The sequence below is a fragment of the Saccopteryx bilineata genome, chromosome 6, assembly GCF_036850765.1.
Source record: "Saccopteryx bilineata isolate mSacBil1 chromosome 6, mSacBil1_pri_phased_curated, whole genome shotgun sequence".
NCBI lineage: Eukaryota > Metazoa > Chordata > Mammalia > Chiroptera > Emballonuridae > Saccopteryx > Saccopteryx bilineata.
The window spans coordinates 151,893,365-151,913,275 of record NC_089495.1 but is presented as its reverse complement, the minus strand read 5'-3'; the positions used below and the strand labels follow the sequence as shown (position 1 = coordinate 151,913,275).

Here is a 19,911-nt window from a genome sequence, read left to right as displayed (position 1 = left end):
AACTTCGGAGAAAGGAGTGGAGATATTGGGGGGGGGGGAGGGCACTTAAAGAAGTTCTAAACCAAAGCAGCAGTTGAGTGCAAGGACACAACAGAAAACAAAACTCTGGGACGCTGCCAGTGCTCCCGCTATTTGCCCACAGCCTGCACTTGGGACAGAGAAAGAGAAATATGAAGTGCAGCCCCAACCTCCCAGATCCTGCTTCCCTCCCCTCACAGTGTACACAGTAACAGTGGCATACCCCAGAACTAACTCTGTAGAACCACTGTTTCCCCTGAAGAACAGGGGTATTCCCCATCAGGTCCCTGGTCTGTCAGGACACAAGGAAGAATATGCAGAGGCCTGAGATTGCCATAGCTGGGAGGAAGGCTATAAAGACTTCACAGCCCACCCTGCCACTATCGTCATGGACACAACCCCACCTCCATCGCTGCGGCTATAGGGGGTGAGGATCAGACAGGGAAAACCCTAGAAAACTAAAACTTGTAATCCAGTATCACTTACTGGAAAATAACAGAAAAACCTCTTGCAAGTGCAATAACACTGTCAAACACCATGTAGGCAGAGAAAAGCTCCTTCTAATATCATGGAATAATGACGAAAAAGATGCAATTCAGAAAAAAATTTAAAAATCTCCAGAAAGGAATCTCAATTACATGGAAATTTGGGGGTTAAATGACAGAGAATTCAAAACTGAAGTTCAATATTCAACGAGATATGAAAAAACACTGATGGACAATTTAATGCACTCAGAAAACAAATTAATGAACAAAATGAGTACGTCACCAAAGAGATTGAAACTTAAAAAAAAAAAACCAAAAAAAAAAAAAAATTGGGGAGATGAAAAACTCAATATATGAATTGAAAAGTAAGCTAGCAAGATTAGCTAATATAACAGGCCAAAAAGAGGAGACAATCAGTGACATCAAAGAGAGGCAATGAGAGATGATACAGAGAAGAAAAGAGATGCTCAAGAATTAAAACAACAACAACAACAAAAAAAAAAACAAAACAAAGCAAAACGATAGAGCTCTAAGAGAATTATCTGACTCCAACAGAAAGACCATAAGAATAATAGGTGTATCAGAAGAAGAAGAGTGAGAGAAGAGAATAGAGAGCCTATTCAAAGAAATAATTGGTAAGAATTTTCTAAGCCTATGAAAAGGGTTAGATCCTCGGATTTAAGAAGCCAACAGAAGACTTAGTGACTTCGTTACCCCAACCCAAACAGGCCTTCTCCAAGACACACTGTAATAAAACTATCAAAAACTAACAATAAAGAAAGAGTACTCCAGGTAGCTAGGGAAAAGAAGAGGTAGCTAGGGAAAAGAAGACAATAACATATAAAGAAAAGCCCATCAGGTTATCACCAGACTTCTCAGCAGAAACTCTACAAGCCAGAAGAGAGTAGACTCAAACATTCAAAGTACTGAAAGAGAGGAGGAATGACCAGCCAAGAATATTATATCCACCAGTTATCCTTTAAATACAAAGGAGAAATAAAAACTTTTCCAGACATACAGAAGCTGAGGAAATTTATCACCAGAAAACTCCCACTGCAGGAAATACTCAAGGGCATTATTCCACCTGATATAAAGAACAAAACAACACAAAACTACAAGAAAAGCTCCAACAAGTTTACAATATAAACAAAGATAATCTGTAACAACAAAAAATAACAGGGGAAAGGATATAGGTCTGAAGTAGCAAAGGAGTACGGAGGGCAGAAGTATTCATAAGACAAATGGTTTCTATACATATGAAACTTTTTCTTAGCAATAACCTAATCATACTCAACCATGAAAAAACCAAAACTGAAATAAAGAACTTTAAAAAAGAGTAAACAGAAAAAAATAAATTTGGAATACCACCAAACAAAAGCAACTGATAAAAACATAAAGGAAATTGACCAGGTGGTGGCGCAATGGATAGAGCGTTGGACTGGGATGCGGAGGACCCAGGTTTGAGACCCCAAGGTCGCCAGCTTGAGCACGGGCTCATTTGGTTTGAGCAAGGCTCACCAGCTTGGACCCAAGGTCACTGGCTTGAGCAAGGGATTACTTGGTCTGCTGTAGCCCCACGGTCAAGGAACATATGAGAAAGCAATCAATGAACAACTAAGGTGTCGCAACGAAAAACTGATGATTGATCCTTCTCATCTCTCTCCATTCCTGTCTGTCTGTCCCTATCTATCCCTCTCTCTGACTGTCTCTGTAAAAAAAAACCCAAAAAACAAACAAACAAACAAACACAAAGGAAAAGAACCAAAGGAGACACTGAGCTACCAGAAAAAAAACATAAAATGGCTATTGGAAATCCACATGTGTCAATATTCCTCTAAATGTAAATAAAGAGGCAAAGAATCAGATTGGATCTAAAAACAATACAAAACCCAACTGTATGCTACATTCAGGAGAAAAAAACAGACTCAAAGTAAGAGGTTGGAAAATGATTCTGCAAACAAATAATACCCAAAGAAAAGCAGGTGTAGCTATATGTATATCTGACAATACTGATTTTAAGAAAACAAAAATGACAACAGACAATGATAAACATTTCATAATAATAAAAGGCACTACATCAAGAAGGCATACCACTTCTTAATATATATGCAAGAATCAGAGAGCACCAAAATATGTAAGACATCTACTAACTGATCTAAAAATAGAAACAGATAAAAACACAATCATACTTAGAGATCTCAACACACCATTGCTGGCCTTAAACAATACACTAGACCAATGTTTTTCAACCAGTGTGAAGACATGGTCAGGTGTGCTGTGGGGAAATTAAACATGGGTCCCCAAACTACGGCCCGCCGCCAGCCACCTCCATCTGAACATAAACATTCCCCTCACAATCCCTCCAGCTATCAGCGACAGGAAGAGTGGAGGCACAGGGAACGCTCACTGACCAATCACCTTCTAGGATTCATCCTGACCACTAGCGATGAACCAATAGTAGGCCGCCTCTCATCCACACCCAGGAAGGTCCCCACTCGGGTTGCCGTGCACTTGTCATTGTGTGGCCGTGGTGAGTAGTTGAAACTGCTACTCCTCCCCATGGTCCCGATTCCTAATCCTGGTCAGGACTGGAGGTAAATGTTGCCACCACTAGATGAAGCCTCAGCCTCAGCTGGTTATGTCTATCCTGATGGTGTATATAGATATTTGACCTTTTTCTTTTTAAAAGAGGCCCCCGCAGAGGGTGATATACAATGCATCACAATGTTATCTAACTTTAAAGTTTGCTGATCTTCCTTTGGACAGTTTTTGGTTATCTATTGCCAAGGAGTTCCCCATTCTGGCCAACAAAGCTATTTTGACATTGCTCCCGTTTTCAACCACATATCTATGTGAGCTGCACTTCTCAAGCTTGACTGTGATAAAAACTAAAAACAGAGAGAGACTGAGAACTGTTAAGGAAAAGCTTCGTGTGTGTCTTTCTACCATTCCTGCCAGGATATCCCTTTTGTGTTCATCAAAACAGGCCCAAGTTTCACACTGAGTATAAATATATTTAGAAACTATATTATTAACTATATGTATAATATGTACTGTGTTAGTGTCATTTTGGTAGGTGGTGTGCCCCAGGATTTTGTAAATGTAAAAATTGTGCCGCGGCTCAAAAAAGGTTGAAAATCACTGCACTAGACCAGTGATATTCAACCTGTTCCCTACCTCCCACTAATGGACGTTCCAGCTTTCATGGTGGGCAGCAGCAGAGCAACCAAAGTATAAATTAAAAGATAGATTTAACTATAGTAAGTTGTTTTATAAATATTTATTCTGCCAAGCTTAGCAAAAATCTGACATAAAATACTTGGTAAGTAATTATTATTATATGCTTTAACTTGCTGTAACTCTGCTTTATAAACTTTATAAAGTAAAGTTACTTCCTTACTTTATAAATCACCATTACTGTGGAACCAATGGGCAATTAGAAATTTTTAGCACTGACAGAGATACAAAAGTGGGCGGTAAGTATAAAAAGGTTGACTACCCTTGCACTAGACCAAATGGACATAATTGACATTTACAGAACCTTTCATCCCAGAACATCAGATTATACATTCCTTTCCAGTGCACATGGAATATTCTCAAGGATCGATCATATATTGGGCCACAAAACAAGCCTTAACAAATTCAAGAAGATCTAAATAATACCAAGCATATTCTCTGACCATAATACTCTAAAATTAGAATTCAAGTGCAAAAATAAACAAAGAAACCAACAAAAATGTGGAAATTAAACAACATACTTCTAAAAATTAACTGGGCCAGAGAATAAAAGCAACGATCAAAAGATGTATACAGACAAATGAGAATGACAATATGACATATCAAAACTTCTGGGATGCAACAAAAGCAGTAATAAAAGGGAACTTTATATTATTATAGGCCTATCTCAAAAAACAAGAGAGATCCCAAGTAAGCAACCCAAGATTACATCTTAAGCCTTTGAGTAGTGAGTTCTTTTCATACCTGCTGACCCCTGGGAGTGAGTTTTTTTAAAAAAATGAAATTAGTTCCAGTTATAGTTTTATTAACTTAAAATCATGTATGTTTGATAACAAATTTATGGCAAAAAGAAGAACATACATTTGCCTTTTTTTAATGTTGCCTTACACATTTTAAAAATAAATCGATCATACTCCAGATGGTCAGGAGGCACGGGATGTACATGAACATTCGTACTACTCAAAGGGTTAAAGAACTAGAAAAAGGCAAACTAAAGTAAGCAGAAATATATAATAAAAATCAGAGCAAAACTAAATGAAATAGAGAACAGAAAACTTATAGAAAAAATACAACAAAGAGCTGATTCTTTGAAAAGATCAATAAAATTGACAACCCCTGGCTAGACTTAGGAAAAAGAGAAATGACTCATATAAACAAAATCCGAAATGGAAAAGAAACTTTCACAGACATTACTGATATACAAAGGATCATACTAGAATACTATGAAAAACTATATGCCACCAAATTCAACAATCTAGAAGAAATGGATACTCTTCCTAGACTGAGTAAAAAAGTGGAAAACCCAAATAGACCAATAAACAGTGAGGAAATATAAACAAGTATCAACAACTTCCCCCAAAATAAAAGTCCAGGACCAGATGGCTACACTCGTGAATTCTACCAAACATTCTTTTTTTTTTTTTAATTTAGTGAGGGGAGTGAGCAGAGATAGACTCCCACATGTGCCCCAATGGGAATCCAGCCAGCAAGCCCACTAGAGGGTGATGCCCTGCACATGTGGGACATTGCTCTGTTGCTCAGCAACCAATCTCTTCTTAATGCCTGAGGCGGAGGCCATGGAGCCATCCTCAGCGCCCAGAGCCAACTCACTCAAATAGAGCTATGGCTGCAGGAGAGGCAGGGAGAGAGAGAAAAAGAGAAGCGAGAGGGGAGGGGTGGAGAAGCAGGTGGGCACTTCTCCTGTGTGCCCTGACTGGGAATCAAATCCTGTATATCCTCATGCCAGGCTGATGCTTCATGGCTGAGCAAACCAGTCAGGGCCTCTATCAAACATTCAAAGAAGATTTTGTACCTATTTTTCTCAAAGTCTTCCAAAAAATTGAAGAAGAGGTAATATTCCCTGACTCATTTTATGAGGTTAACATAATCCTTATACCAAAACCTGGCAAGGACAACTCACAAGAAAATTAAAGACTGGTATCTCTAATGAATAGATGCAAAAATCCTAAACAAAATAGTAGCAAACTGAATACAATAAGTTAAAAAGTAATACATCAATGTATTTGAATTGAAATTGGGTCTTTGGACATGTAATTAAGTAGGATGAGGTCACACTGGAATAGAATAGGCATCTAATCAAATATGACTAGTGTCCTTATAAAATGAGGAAATTTGGACATAGATACACAGGTAAGAAGAATGCTGTGTGAACCTGAATGGAGAGCTTGGAGTGACACATCTATAAACCATGGACCACCAAAAGCAACAGAAGGAACCAATCCTGACAACACCTTGATCCAGACTGTTAGCCTCCAGAACTGTGAGACAATAAATTTGTTCTTTAAATCAACTACATTTTGTAATTACATAATTTGGATAAATTATTCCAACATTCTGGGTCCTACACTTCAACAGGTATCCTTTTCTATATTATCCTCTTCCAAACCTCTCACCAAGTATTTTTTTTTTTTTTTATTAAAGCTGGAAACAGGGACAGTCAGACAGACTCCCGCATGCGCCCGACCGGGATCCACCTGGCACGCCCACCAGGGGCGATGCTCTGCCCACCAGGGGGCGATGCTCTGCCCCTCTGGCACCGCGACCAGAGCCACTCTAGCGCCTGGGGCAGAGGCCAAGGAGCCATCCCCAGTGCCCAGGCCATCTTTGCTCCAATGGAGCCTCGCTGCGGGAGGGGAAGAGAGAGACAGAGAGGAAGGAGAGGGGGAGGGGTGAAGAAGCAGATGGGCGCCTCTCCTGTGTGCCCTGGCCGGGAATCGAACCAGGGTCCCCCGCACGCCAGGCCGATGCTCTACCGCTGAGCCAACCGGCCAGGGCATCACCAAGTATTTTAAATATTTTCTACTATATTCAAATTATTCAAGTTACATTATTAAAGTTATATTCTCCTCCCTCATTGACCTAATTACCATGCTTTCTCTACTACTACTTAGTCCAGTGAATACTTCCACCAGGTCTCTACCTAAACGCTCCTATCAGAGTATTCAAATTGTTTTGTTTTCCTACCCATTTCTTTGACTATGTACCATAGTGAAAGTTCTGGAGAAGAATTTGAAATCTTGCTTCCCAGCATATGTCCTCAGTTTGGCTCAAATAAACTCATAAAAATTCTCTACAGGTACAGACATTTCTTACATTGATATTTACTGGCAGTCAGCAGGACTCCAAAGAAGCCTATAGAGGACTACCCTGTGACTCAGACCCAGTGCTAAGTACAAGCAAGGGCCTTTTGTGCCCCATCAGCTCCCCACTTCACATCAGGTGAACTTGGGTGAGTTTCTCTCAGAATTTGCTTTAAGCAGTGACTTTATTTGAGCTGTTCTTAGAAAATCCCCTGGCCTGACCTGTGGTGGCGCAGTGGATAAAGCGTCAACCTGGAAATGCTGAGGTTGCCAGTTCGAAACCCTGGGCTTGCCTGGTCAAGGCACATATGGGAGTTGATGCTTCCAGCTCCTCCCCCCTTCTCTCTGTCTCTCTCCTCTCTCTCTCTCGCCTCTCTAAAAATGAATAAATTAAAAAAAAAAAAAGAAAATCCTTGAGGGTTGAAGTAGCCTAGGGACAGGGATAAAAATGGATTGCTGCTTTTAATTTGACTTTTTAATCAGATTGTTTACTGAGTCTGAATAAAATCTTTGGTGGTGAAATGAAAGACTGAACTCTCTTTAGCTTCAAAAAGTAAAGGAAACCTGATTCCCCAACCTAACTAGCCAGTGGAGTGATGACAGTTGTTTCAGAACCCTGAATCTGGAGTGGTGGAGATGGGCACTGGGAGTATGGTCCCACAGTAGCCAGGGGCCTCCTTGGAATGAGTTCACCTGAACACAGGGGTCTGAGAGAGGGTCTGGAAAGTGTGATTCAGACAGCGTTTCATTAACTCTCACTGGTCCTCGCTTCGGTACCCTTTTAGGTGACTAAGAATTTGTGTGGCGTTGCCTGAGGAAATCGTTCTTCTATGGCAAAAAGCAGTCCTACAGGGATATCTACCACATTTGACTTGTACAGAGGCATAAGGGCTGGTTTTCCCTAGAAGTTTGTTCAGACTCTACAGATCTCAAAATTAACATGGAAAATCATGCCTCTGAGGCCAATAAGCCTCATGATAGTTAACTTCTCATTAATACTAAGATTAAGATGGCCAAAATAAGGATGTATGCTTTGATACTTCTAAACTAATTCTTTGTGCACATAGAAGAAACTATCAAATCAGAAAAAAAAAGAAAAACCTATTTAATTGGTCTCTCAAAGCTTCAAAAAGTAGATTTAAATAAATAGATCAATCTATGATGTTGTTTATATGTCAACTCAATTCTCTGAGATATTAAAAATGCCTACCTTATTTTAAAAGGGGGAAGGTCATTTGCAATTCAACCTGTCAAGGATAAACTATAAATGTCTACAAGTGCAAACTTTGTAACCGACTTTTCTTTTTTTGTTTGTTTTGTATTTTTCTAAAGTTGGAAACGGGGAGGCAGTCAGACTCCCACATGTGCCCGACTGGGATCCACCTGGCATGCCCACCAGGGGGCGATGCTCTGCCCATCTGGGCCAGTGCTCTGTTGAGACCAGAGCCATTCTAGTGCCTGAGGCAGAGGCCACAGAGCTATCCTCAGCGCCCGTGCTAACTTTGCTCCAATGGAGCCTTGGCTGTGGAAAGGGAAGAGAGAGACAGAGAGGAAGGGGGAGGGGGAAGAGTGGAGAAGCAGATGGGCGCTTCTCCTGTATGCCCTGGCCAGAAATCGAACCTGGGACTCCTGCACGCCAGGCCGACGCTCTATCACTGAGCCAACCGGCCAGGGCCCAACTTTCTTTTATAAACTAGTGAGTTGTTTTTTCAGGGCCACAAGTACCTTTAAGAATTTGATATTCTAAAATTCTCAGAAATACAGGAACTAATACAAATCTTTTTCAAGTTTATGTGATCTACACTTAATCCTTAGTAATAGCAAGCTCAAATTTGCTGGTTTAAGTAAAACATGTCTTAAGTCCATGTTAATAACTGATTTTATGTCTATGAAATATGTTTCTAGAGCTTACAAAATGTCTTAAATATTATTTGCTAGTAAAAGCCTATTTTGAGGTTATAAAATTCTTCATAAATCTGCCAAGCTAAAGAATGCTAATTACTAATTTTCATTAGAAATTGAAGTTTTAAGGGTTAAAAATCTCAATATATATAGGAAAATTATGAAGGTGAAGTGTATGGGCAAACAGTAGTTGGAAATTAAACAGTCAAGGCTATGAAAAACCAAAGGTGGCCACTTGGTTCTTCCCTGCTCTCTGGCTTCTCATTTTTCAGTGTTTGCATTTCTTCATGCATCCCAGTGCCTTTAAACTGGACTTCAATGGAGGAACTTAAGAGCTGACATTATTAAAAAGAGACATCTTATATTTCTGCCAAGGTTTGATAGAGTCACTTCAAGAAAATGCCAATTGGTAACCCCTTCCTTTCACACCAAGCTCCCAGGAGACAGAGACTTTCAAGATCATTTGACTGCCACCTGGAGATTTTGTTTATTGAAGAGGGCATTAAATAAAAGACACTATCCAACCTCACTGGAAGGAATCTTAACAGACACCTAACTGTGAATGAACATCTTACTCCTGTATACAGACATCAAAGACTCCTTGAGGACAAGAAGCCACCAACACTATCAACAAGGCCTAAAGATCTATATATTGATATTAAACTCAGCAACCATTTTGTGTGACTTGACCTGACTGCTAATAATATTAATCACAGTAAGTTGTATTTCTTTGCTTTTCTCTATATGTAGAGTCCAACTGTTTATGATTACTGAACATGTAGTATAAGATAACCAAATACTCTTTTGATGACTTATGTAAATGTTATAGTAGATGCCAAATATAGAAAAATGTGACAGAAACTCAGCTAACGATAGCTCACAGGATAGAAATGATCCAGAGTATTTTTCTCAGGGAAGCCCATTATGATCTTGAGACGGCACAGGGATTTAGACCCAGGATCGCAAGAACATTGGATAAGAATAACTGCAGAATTGACATCACCTTATGCCCCTTACCTAATCCCAAGGACCCCAGGTAGAAGAAGAAATGCTGAGAAACCAAACATAAGAATGTCACCACTCCTCTGTTTCCTGTTCCACCCCCTAAAAAAAATTTCTCTTAAGGTTTCCTCTTGATTTCTATCTTGGGGAACCCAAGAACCCTAATGTTGGTAACCATCTGATACCTTCCATTTACCTGCCCTTCCCTTTTTGGAAAAAAATTTGGCCTCAACTCAGATCCCACAGTTATGGTATTGGCAACTTGACACTAAGACTTCCTAGAAATGAGCATTTCTAGCACTCTGAGACTATACCATCTAACCATAAGGTTGGTTATCAATGCATCCTTCAGACTGATTTAGGGCTAAGAAGGGAACTGGATGAAAAGGGGGTTTTATGGAAAGTCACCTCAAAGGGTGATCTGATTATAAATTTCCCACTAGGCAAGTCACGGTGAATAGGCATGTCCTGGCATCACATACACATAGAGCTTCTTTAATAAAAAGTTTATCTTTGCCTTAATGAAGCCCTGTCCATTGTTTCTGTGCTAGGTTAACATACCACTGACATAACCACCCTCAAGAGAACACATAAACTTGTTAACTACCCTGTAATCCACTCCCTGCCTTGCTTTCTCTCATCTCCATGTAATCTTCCTTACCCTCCATTCTTAATTTCAAATGCATAAAAGAAGTTGCAAACTTGTTATTCTCAGGAAGCATTTGACACCTTGTTCCCTGGCACATACTGTTGGTTTGGCTCAAATCTGTTTTTAAGCGAGGCGGGGGGGGGGGGGGTGTCAACTTGTAGTTGCGGCACTTTACTTGTTCACTGACTGCTTCTCATAAATCTCATACATGCCTGAGTCTGTGAGCCCGTGCTCAAGCCAGCAACCCTTGGGCTCAAGCCTGTGACCATGGGATCATGTTAATAATCACATGCTGAAGTCGGTGACCTTGGAGTTTTGAACCTGAACCTCTATCCAGGTCGACACTGCATCACCACTGGTCAGGCTTGGCTCAAATAAATTTTTAGAAAATTTCAAAAAAAAAAGTTCTGGATGCAGGTACAAGCATAACAATAACAACAAAACTACAAAGAACACACTCTTTTCCTGAGCAGATGCAATGTAAATGTTTATTAGAATTTTTCCTTTTCCCCAAATAAGCCATGCACTATTGACACTGTCCATAATTCAAGACAGGATAACTTTATTTAACTACTACTAATATTTAGTACTGCTACTTAGTAAACAGATAAAATTTCATTCTTTCCCTGACATCAACCATCAACATTATTCAGAGTCAAGCACTGTAAAAAACATGTAACAATATGCAAAAGGAAGGCAGGAGGAACCTAGGTAACACTTCCAAAAAGTACATTTCTTCTTGAAACCATGTGAACACAATAAATTAATACAAAAAATTAAAGAAAAAAGAAAGTAGACTTCTATTCACTATTCTGATGTCTATCTTAAGAGAAGTAAAACCCCAAAATACTAAACTAGATACATTTACTATAATGGACCATATAGCAGTCAAAATAAATATAGCCTTTACCTTCAAAATATTTCTTTAAAATCGTCCCTAAGAATGGAGAGTAGTAGTTTCCTTCTTAACACTTCAAACAATTCCTCTATAAATTTTTCCATCTCAATATTCAACTAAGTTTTTGTTTCAAAGTTGGAAAATCCAAAAGGAGCAGACTATGTGAAAAATGATGGGAAAATACTATAGAATTTTCTTAAGTATGTAACATAAACATATGTAAGTCAGACTTTAAGATATCAACACAGATCCAAAATGCATTTCATTTTTATAAGTAACATAAAGTCTATCATAATGTGAATTCTCCTTGAATGCATCAATAAAATATATGATAAAGTTTTAACATACTCATTTTCAGAGTTTAACTACAACTGCTACCTTCACTGACTTTCATTTAACTGATATGCCTCAACCAACACTTTTTTTTTACCTTTTATTAAATATGCCATGGCATGCTGACAACTCTCAATTAGTATGCTATTTTTAGTATATTCAAGCACTCCTGATCCCACTAGTGGAGATATCTGTTTAACAAGTCAGTGGGTTGTTCCCAAACCTGTTTAGGCCAGCTTACTTGTTGTACTTCTTACGTAACTTAATTAAACATTAGGTAAGTGTATGGAATACAAGTACAAAAAGAGATTTGTTTCTATGTAAACTAAATTGAATGTAAACAAAGTAGATTACTCAGTAAAGGTGAGTCATTCTTTTAGAAGGTATTGAATCAGCTAAAGGTGAGATATCTGTAAAATATTAAAAAATAATCATAAAAAACCTGATAAAACCTATATTTAGTTTCCCAAAAATAGCTTTAAGCTTTTATTCTACTTTAAAGAAATCAAAACTGAAAATTGCAAATCATCCATTATGGATATAGTTTACATAAGATCAACTTCTCTCAACTCCACATTCAAAAAGATGTTAGTGCTACATCAAAAAGTTGTCAATTAAATGTAGATTTAGATATTTTAAGTTAAAATTTAAAAAGTTACAATATGTATTTAAAATATACAGGGGATCCTTGTGTTTACAACAGTCTCGACATACGACGTTTCGAGTTTATGATGCTAACTCCCATAAAAAATTTAAGAAATTGAGACGTGAGTGTTTTGGCTTACGCAGTTAGCTCGTAGTAGTTTGGTTGCACATGGCGGAGTACACAGCAGTAACACAGTGCATGAGTGAGGGAGTTTGCGTCCCCCAGTACGCTCACCTACATTTTGGACTGTTAAAAGAGCAAGTAAGTGTTCCTTGTGTTAGGCTAGGGTGCATTTCGACTTACAACAAAAAATGGGTTACATCACTGTTGTAGGAACAGAACTGTGCTGTAACCTGAGGATCCCCTGAACATATATTTAAAAAAATTTCCCTGCCTTAATGTTTTCAATAACCTACTAATCTCAACAGACATGAACCCTTCTAATAACTTTTTTTTCCTGAAGGCCTTGTTTAAGGGCTTGCTATACCAACTAGATAAATATTACATGTCTATATAAAATAACAGTAGTATGTAGTAATAAACATTTGAAGGTAACTTTTATTAAAAAAGTATTAGACTGTATACTCCACAAGGGCAAGGATCTTTACCTGTTTTGCTCACAGATGTATACCAAGCACCTAAAATAGTTCCTGACATATAATTGATGTTCAATAAATATTTGTTGACTGAAGAACAGAAACTTACCGTGATGACAGCCTTGCTAAGACAGATGGATCCTCTGCAGCCATACTCTGTCTCATCTTCAGATTTGTAGTAACTCAAAGTATTATTTTTCAAAACTACCCAACGATCTTGCCACCCATGAATGTAGTTTGTCCACTGGGGACAGGGGAGAGAGAGGGGAGGAAAACAAAAAAATAACAAGTCAGTATTTTAGAAATCCAAATTTTCTGATCAATCTAATTTTAAAACTACAGTGTGAAAAGTTCTAACATAATTATAAACAGTAAACATGACTATAAAAAGTAGAAAGTTGATATTTTCTAGATTGTATAATTATTTTCAGTAACTTTTACAAATTTATAAATAAACAGATAAATGAAATAGTATAGTATTTTCTTCTAATATTTGGGGAATAGAACAGAAGGAGCTTTCAGTTTAAAATTCTGCTTTGTTCCTGTACAGCAATGGAAACTAACAAAAAGGCAACCAACCAAATGGTAAAGATATTTGCAAATGATATTTCCGATAAAGGGTTAATATCTAAAATATATACAGAACTTATACAACTCAACAACAAAACAAATAATCCAATAAAAAAATGGACAGAGGATCTGAATAAATATTTTTCCAAGGAAAGTGTACACAAGGCCAATCAGTAGCACTAATTATGAGGACAATGCAAATCACAATGAGATATTATCTCGTACCTGTTAGAATGGCTATTAAAAAACAAAAAAATAACAAATGTTGTCAAGAATGTGGAGAAAAGGAAACCCTCATGCACTGTTGGTGAGATGGTAAACTGGTATAGCCACAATGGAAAACAGTATTTAGAGTCCTCAAAAAATTAAGAATAGAGCTGCCATATGCTCCAGCAATTCTTCTGGGTATTTATCCAAATATGAAAACACAAATCCAAAAAGATATACGTTCATTGCAGTATTATTTTATGATAGCAAAGATAATGAAACAACCTAAGTGTCCACTGATGAAAAAATATGTAGTGTATATGCAATACTACTCAGCCATAAAAAATGAAATTATTGCCATTTCAACAACACAGGTAGATCTTGAGTGTTATTATGCTAACTGAAATGTCAGATGGAATGGAAAAAGACAAAAACCATATGACTTCACTCACAAGTAGAATATAAAACAAAAAGAGGCAACAAATGAACCATCAAAACAAAACAAATTCATACATACAAATAACAGAATGGTGGTTACCAGAGAAGGGAGGAGATGAGAGGACAAAATGGGTAAAGGGGTAAAATATATGGTAATGAATGGAAATAAGACTTTTTTTGGTGATGAGCATGCAAGAGTATACAGATACTGAATTGATGTTATTAACCAATGATACCTCACCAAAAAAAAATTACCCTTTATTCTTTGTGTACTTTCATCCCCTCCTCCTCACCACTATCACCACACTTAAACTGTTTTGGTTCCTGTTACAATTAACATTCAATAGAAAAGTTAAGTCTGGTTACATAGTCTCCTACACCAAGTATTGCATGAAACCTAAATCAATAGAAGTATGAAGCTAATTACGGCCAAAACAGTACTTTCGTTTTTTATTCCTATATGAAAATTTATGATGTTCATAACTACAGCCAAGTAAAAGTACCACATCATTACTCTTTAGTAAGTCTATATCAACTTCATTTTTTCCTTCACAGAACTCAACAGTTCATATTTAAAATAGTTAACTCATTTTCCAAGTTTGTCTGAAGATCTATTTTCAAACCCAAAGAACAGTAATAATATAAATATAAAACTGGCTTCTCAGAAACATACTTGGATTATCTGTTTCCAGTACCTATAAATGATGTTGCTAAAGTTTTGTTGCACACACTAAAAATCACAATCAATAAAGTTGCAATGGCAGAAATGTAACCTCTATGGGAATTCTTGATTTTGCATATTTTCATGTTCTGGGTTTTTAAAATATAGACAGTTCCAAAACTGTCTGCCAAAAACTCATTCAAAATGGACTGTTAAAAATATACATACTGCATTGGCTCAGGCTCTTTACCCATTGAGAAATCTTTACTTTCCTATTCCCAATTCAGCATGTTTGAGATGGTTCAGGTCTTAAATCTTCTAAGCCCTAGTATTACAACCCCTCCCAGAAAGTTTATTCACGCTGGCAAAACTGAATTCATCTCCTTTCTTATTGCACTTCCTCCCTAGGTTTCCATTTCCTTGACTTCTGCAGTCACTCAGACTCAAACCTGACTGAGGGTTCATGTATTGTATGGATAGAGTAGTGGATACAAAATCAGAGACTCAACTACTTTACTAGCTGTGTGAGGAATTTTCACAAGTTATTTAACTTTTCTGAGCTCCAGGTTTTTGCTTGTTATTTGAATGGCTGAATAAAATTGTGAAGACATCTTTTCTATTTACAGGGGATACTCAATACCGGAGGTGGAGTGGGGGTTCCTTCTCAATTTTTATAGCCCATTATAAACTCCTATTCATCTTTCCTTCACATCAAAACCTTAAATTTTACTCCTCTTCTCTCTTTTCAATTAATCTAATTAAACTGTCAGATTCCCAGATTCCTGAGAAGGCTTAATAACCTTATCTCTAGTATTTTCTGCTTTTCATTTCATAACTTATATAACTTTACTTATTAAGCTAATCTCATTGAACCAGCAGCTCCAAAACTTACATGAACAACTCCCCATGTCTACAATACAAATTGTTTAGGCTGGCATATCTTAATCCACCTCACCTCCAACTATCATCCTTCATAAGGCTAGTATCTGTGGGACTGGGTTAGGTTACTTATCCTTTCTGTTTATCAAATTCTACCTTAGAATTGTTAAGATGAAATAAGAATAGACTTAAAACACTACCAAGCACATAGTACTTTCTGAGTTGGAGGTTGGTTACACATAGCTAATGAAGCTTAATCTTGGACACATCTCACTAAAACAGACCCCTTCCAAAGTGACAGAAGGGGCCCCGGTAATTCTATGTCCAAAATTTTATATTATTTTCTACAGAGAACCAAATAAAATTACATTAAGTCACAGGACCCTTTACTCAATAAACTATTATCAGACCTAGAAGGCAGATCTTTGCCATTCTCTACCCTCATCAAATACCTTCACTCTTCCCTATTTAACAAATAGAGACAAGGCAATACAATATAATATGCTGGACAATGCAAAGAAATGAAAGATTTCTGTTCCCAAGCTATATTTTCAAAAGAAAAAAGAAACATATATTTAAAAAAAGAATAAGAAGCAAGTCACAAATTAAATCTATGGGAATTCAAGGGAAGGAGATCTGGAATGGTTGGTGAAATAAAGGGCTTCATGGAAAGAATAGTATTTGAGATGGAATCTATGGAGGAACAGACTTTTAGCCAACAAGTATGTGGCTATAGAAGATAAATTAAACAAACCCCAAAGGATAAGATTTCAGTAGCTGGATGCAATTTATTTTATCCAGGCTTAGCTGTTCTCAAGTCCTACTAAGGCAGAAAGCTTTTCCCAACCATGATGCATCCTGCTATTTATTAGAGCCACCTAGAATTACTGTCTATTCAATATCTTTGGAAATTATGTACTTAATTATAAGTTGTATAGAAAATAAGCTCATAACAATTTCCATGTATTTTATATTACCATATAGAAAAGAAACCACACACACAAAAAACCTCAGCCCTGGCACACTAGCTCAGTGGGTAGAGCACTGGTGTGCAGATGTCCCAAGTTTCATCCCCAGACAGGTCACACATGAGAAGCGATCTGCTTTTCTTCCCCTCCATCTCCCCTTCTCTCCCTCTTCCCCTCTTCCAGGCAGTAAGTGGCTCCACTGGTCTGAGTGACAGCCCAGGCACTAAGGATAGCTGGGTTAATTTGAGCATCTGACTCAGATGGGGGTTGCCAGGGATGGATCTCCATCAGGGTGCATGCGGGATTCTTCTATCTCTCCTACTCTCACTTAGAAAAGAAAACAAAACAAAAACAACTTTGGACTGGTTTAAGAAACAAATCAAACCAATATTGGGACTTATCTACCTACATTACTCAATAAAAGAGGAAGAACAGATGCTGAGTTCTAATCCATTTTAAATTACCAAGTGAATACAAAGGGCTCAAAATAAACATATACTTTAAATTTCAAAACATGTATTCAATATAAAGTACTCTTTATTAAAATGCTTCCAGGAAACATTATATACAACCATAAATTATTACACTTCAGAGAAATTACCTTCATAGCTGTTAACAAAAATAACACCAAAACCTATATTCCTGTTGATCTAAGTATGCAGAAACACTGAGGTTATTTACCCGCCATAGAAGTGGTCAAGTACTACATTACTACATGTCAAATATATATAAAAAAAGCCTTCCATTTTTTCCCCTGAATTTCCATACCTACTATATACTACTTTGAATAAGGTGAATCCTCAGCACTGTGACTCCACCAGTCACTCCAATCCCCCCAAAATGATCAATAGGTCAAAAGTACATCTGGTTTTGTCAAATACTTAATACCACCACAATACTACATAATTTGAAAGTCTGCTTCTCATCTATCAAGAAAAGCAATGAAACTACCAGAATCACTCAGAAGCAAAGAGCCCATTTTATAATAATTCCGTCTAAAAATGTATGCCTATTACACGAGTTTAACAGATTTCTAAATTACAAGATACATTTAATCTAAAGAAATCCTAGAAAGTTTCACTATACTGAAAGCCTTTCACTGAAATTCCAATAATGATCACAATAACACACACCATAATTTCTCTGCTATGCAAGTTAAGAGCACTTGTAAGCCTTAGTTCTGACATATTCATGCCTTTCTTAGGACCTTTCTGATCAGCCTTCTAAAGACACTGAACACTTAATATGAAAAAATTCTAAAAAATGTTCAAATGCTTAGCCCAAGTATGTCTACGGGAAGCAGGGTGATTTCTTAATAGCTGCACATGACCTAGCATCCTATGACCAGCTTGTTGAGAGACTCGCCTCAACTCCCCCTTCTCCAGGTTAACTGCTTGCTCCAGTCATTTCTAAAAGCTTAATAGGAAGGGAGACGAAAGTTATAAAAAAACCAAAACACGTAATGTGGATCTTCTCATAACTTTAAGGAAAACAAAACAAACAAAAAACACCCCCCATGTGCAAAGTAAAAGATCACCCACCTTATCTCTTAAAAAGGGCCTTATCAATTTTAACTAATTAGCCTTACAGTCCTACAAACAACTATCTGCTTTGCTAAAATTTTGAAAATGGGGTTTTAAAAAATTCTGAAAAGGTAAAATGTCTTTTCCCTACTCTGGCCCTCTGACTACAAAAACATTATAATGCTCTTCTTCCTGGAAAAGGTCAGTCTCCATTCAACATATTCCAAGTTACTATCAATATTTTTTGTACTTTGTCTTTTCTGATTAGGTGTAAAGGGTGAAAAGAAAAGTACAAAAGTCCTCCTCATTGAGATCTCTCCCTATATCTTATCTGGCATAGTTTTGCACCTCAGATTTCAGCACCAAGCCTAGGTGTGAGGTTCTCTCTTTTAGCCGCGTTCCCAGACTCTGCAAACCCTCCTTTCTGCTCCGCATCTCCGGAGTAACCTCGTTTGAGATCGGATGTGCACCGCTCCCGTACCGTCGTTCGAGCACCACAGGTGCTGAACCCGGATTCCTGCAACCGGGACAGCTGCCGCCTTGCGTCCCGCCCGTCGCGATGCGCATCCCGCTCCCTAACTGGATCCGGGGTTGGTACAGGTTTTCCCCGGTCTTCGGCGGCAGGTCCGCGCACACAGGGAGGGCGGTCCCCTTCTCCCCGCGGCCCGAGCGTTCCGGCGGCGGAGCTCGGCCCCGCGGAACGGCACGTTCCGCAGCCTCCGCTCGGGACAGCCCGTGCCCTCAGGAGCTCGCCTGGCGGCAGGTGCGCCCGGACAGGGGCGCTCGGCCCCACGGGTGGCTCACCTTGCTGAGGACGCCGCAGCGCTCCACGGGCGGCCCGGACTCCGTGTCTGGATCCTCTTCCGAGCCCGACGAGTTCCAGCTCTGGTTGTCCGACATGGAGGCGCGGCGGACGAGCAGGAGCCCGGCCCCCGCGCCCTGAGCTGCGCCGGAGGAGGCGCCGGGCGCCTGGGGTGAGATGTCGGGCGATAGAGAGGAGACGAGTGCCCGCTCCCGGGCAGCGGGGTGCTGGCGGGGGGACCACGTCCGCCCCGCGCGCCGCCGTCGCCGCGCCCGACTCCGAGCGCTCCGGGGAAGGAGGACGAGCGGCGAGGGGAGCCTGCCCTGCCAGCCGTCAGCCGCCGCCGTCGCCGTGACCCCCGCCCTGCGACCGGCGCCGCCACCTGAACTCAGCCCCCTCGATGCTGAACTCAAAAGGCGGGAGAAAGGAGAGGAAGGAAGAAGGGAAGAGAAAATCCTGCCGCAGAGACGCCGGTCTGCTCACACCGCTGCTCCAGCCGCCATCTTCCCGCCTGGCCCACTAGGTACCCTCCCTCCCCTCTCCGCTCCTGTGCGTCCTCCCGTTCTCCCCCGGTTCTCCGCCCCATCCCCCGCCCGACGTCTGACGCAACACGCCGAGGGCGTGGGGGTCCCTCCCCGGGTGACGCCGGATACAGAAGGAGGAGCGGAGAAAGGAGGAGGGATGCGTACGCCTCCGTGGTGAGTTCTGGGAAGGACCAGGTCGTCAGCCGCATTGCCTCATGGGAGTTGTAGTCGGGATCCTGAGTCCACTGTGGAGTGTTTCGTGCGGGTAAGGCTTGTTGTCTTGCGGGTGGTCAAGAGGTAGGTGAGCTTCGTTTGGATAGTTGTGTGACGGGTTCCCTCCGCCATCCTTCTCTTTCTACCTCGCGTGTTTATGACGATCCCGCCGAGCTTGCGGGGCCGGACGTGAGAAAACTCTCCGGGCCTACCTTCCTGGGCGGCTTCCCGAAGTCCCGGGACTCGCCGGGGCGGGAGG

At 39.7% G+C, this 19,911-nt stretch overlaps 2 protein-coding genes across 8 annotated transcripts in view; one reads left to right on the top strand and one right to left on the bottom strand.

The window, feature by feature from the left end:
• The window catches only part of CERT1 (ceramide transporter 1), a 145,468-nt gene extending 126,074 nt beyond the window's left edge, over positions 1-19,394 (bottom strand). Inside the window, exons 1-2 of one of the 2 annotated variants that reach the window (XM_066234647.1) lie at positions 18,918-19,394; positions 12,977-13,111 (exon numbers count right to left, since the gene is read on the bottom strand). In XM_066234647.1, coding sequence (XP_066090744.1) covers positions 12,977-13,111; positions 18,918-19,013 — 231 coding nt within the window. In that variant the 5' untranslated portion in view covers positions 19,014-19,394. The remainder of the gene's footprint in view (positions 1-12,976; positions 13,112-18,917) is intronic. The other variant, XM_066234646.1, reaches the window with a different exon arrangement.
• A 189-nt stretch (positions 19,395-19,583) lies between these two features.
• POLK (DNA polymerase kappa) overlaps positions 19,584-19,911 on the top strand; it is a 140,980-nt gene continuing 140,652 nt past the window's right edge. For 2 of the 6 annotated variants that reach the window (XM_066234920.1, XM_066234916.1), the window contains exon 1: positions 19,584-19,704. The gene's annotated coding sequence lies outside the window, so the exon portion shown is untranslated. Of the gene's footprint in view, positions 19,737-19,911 lie in introns of all 6 variants that reach the window. The other 4 variants (XM_066234921.1, XM_066234919.1, XM_066234917.1 and 1 more) reach the window with 3 other exon arrangements.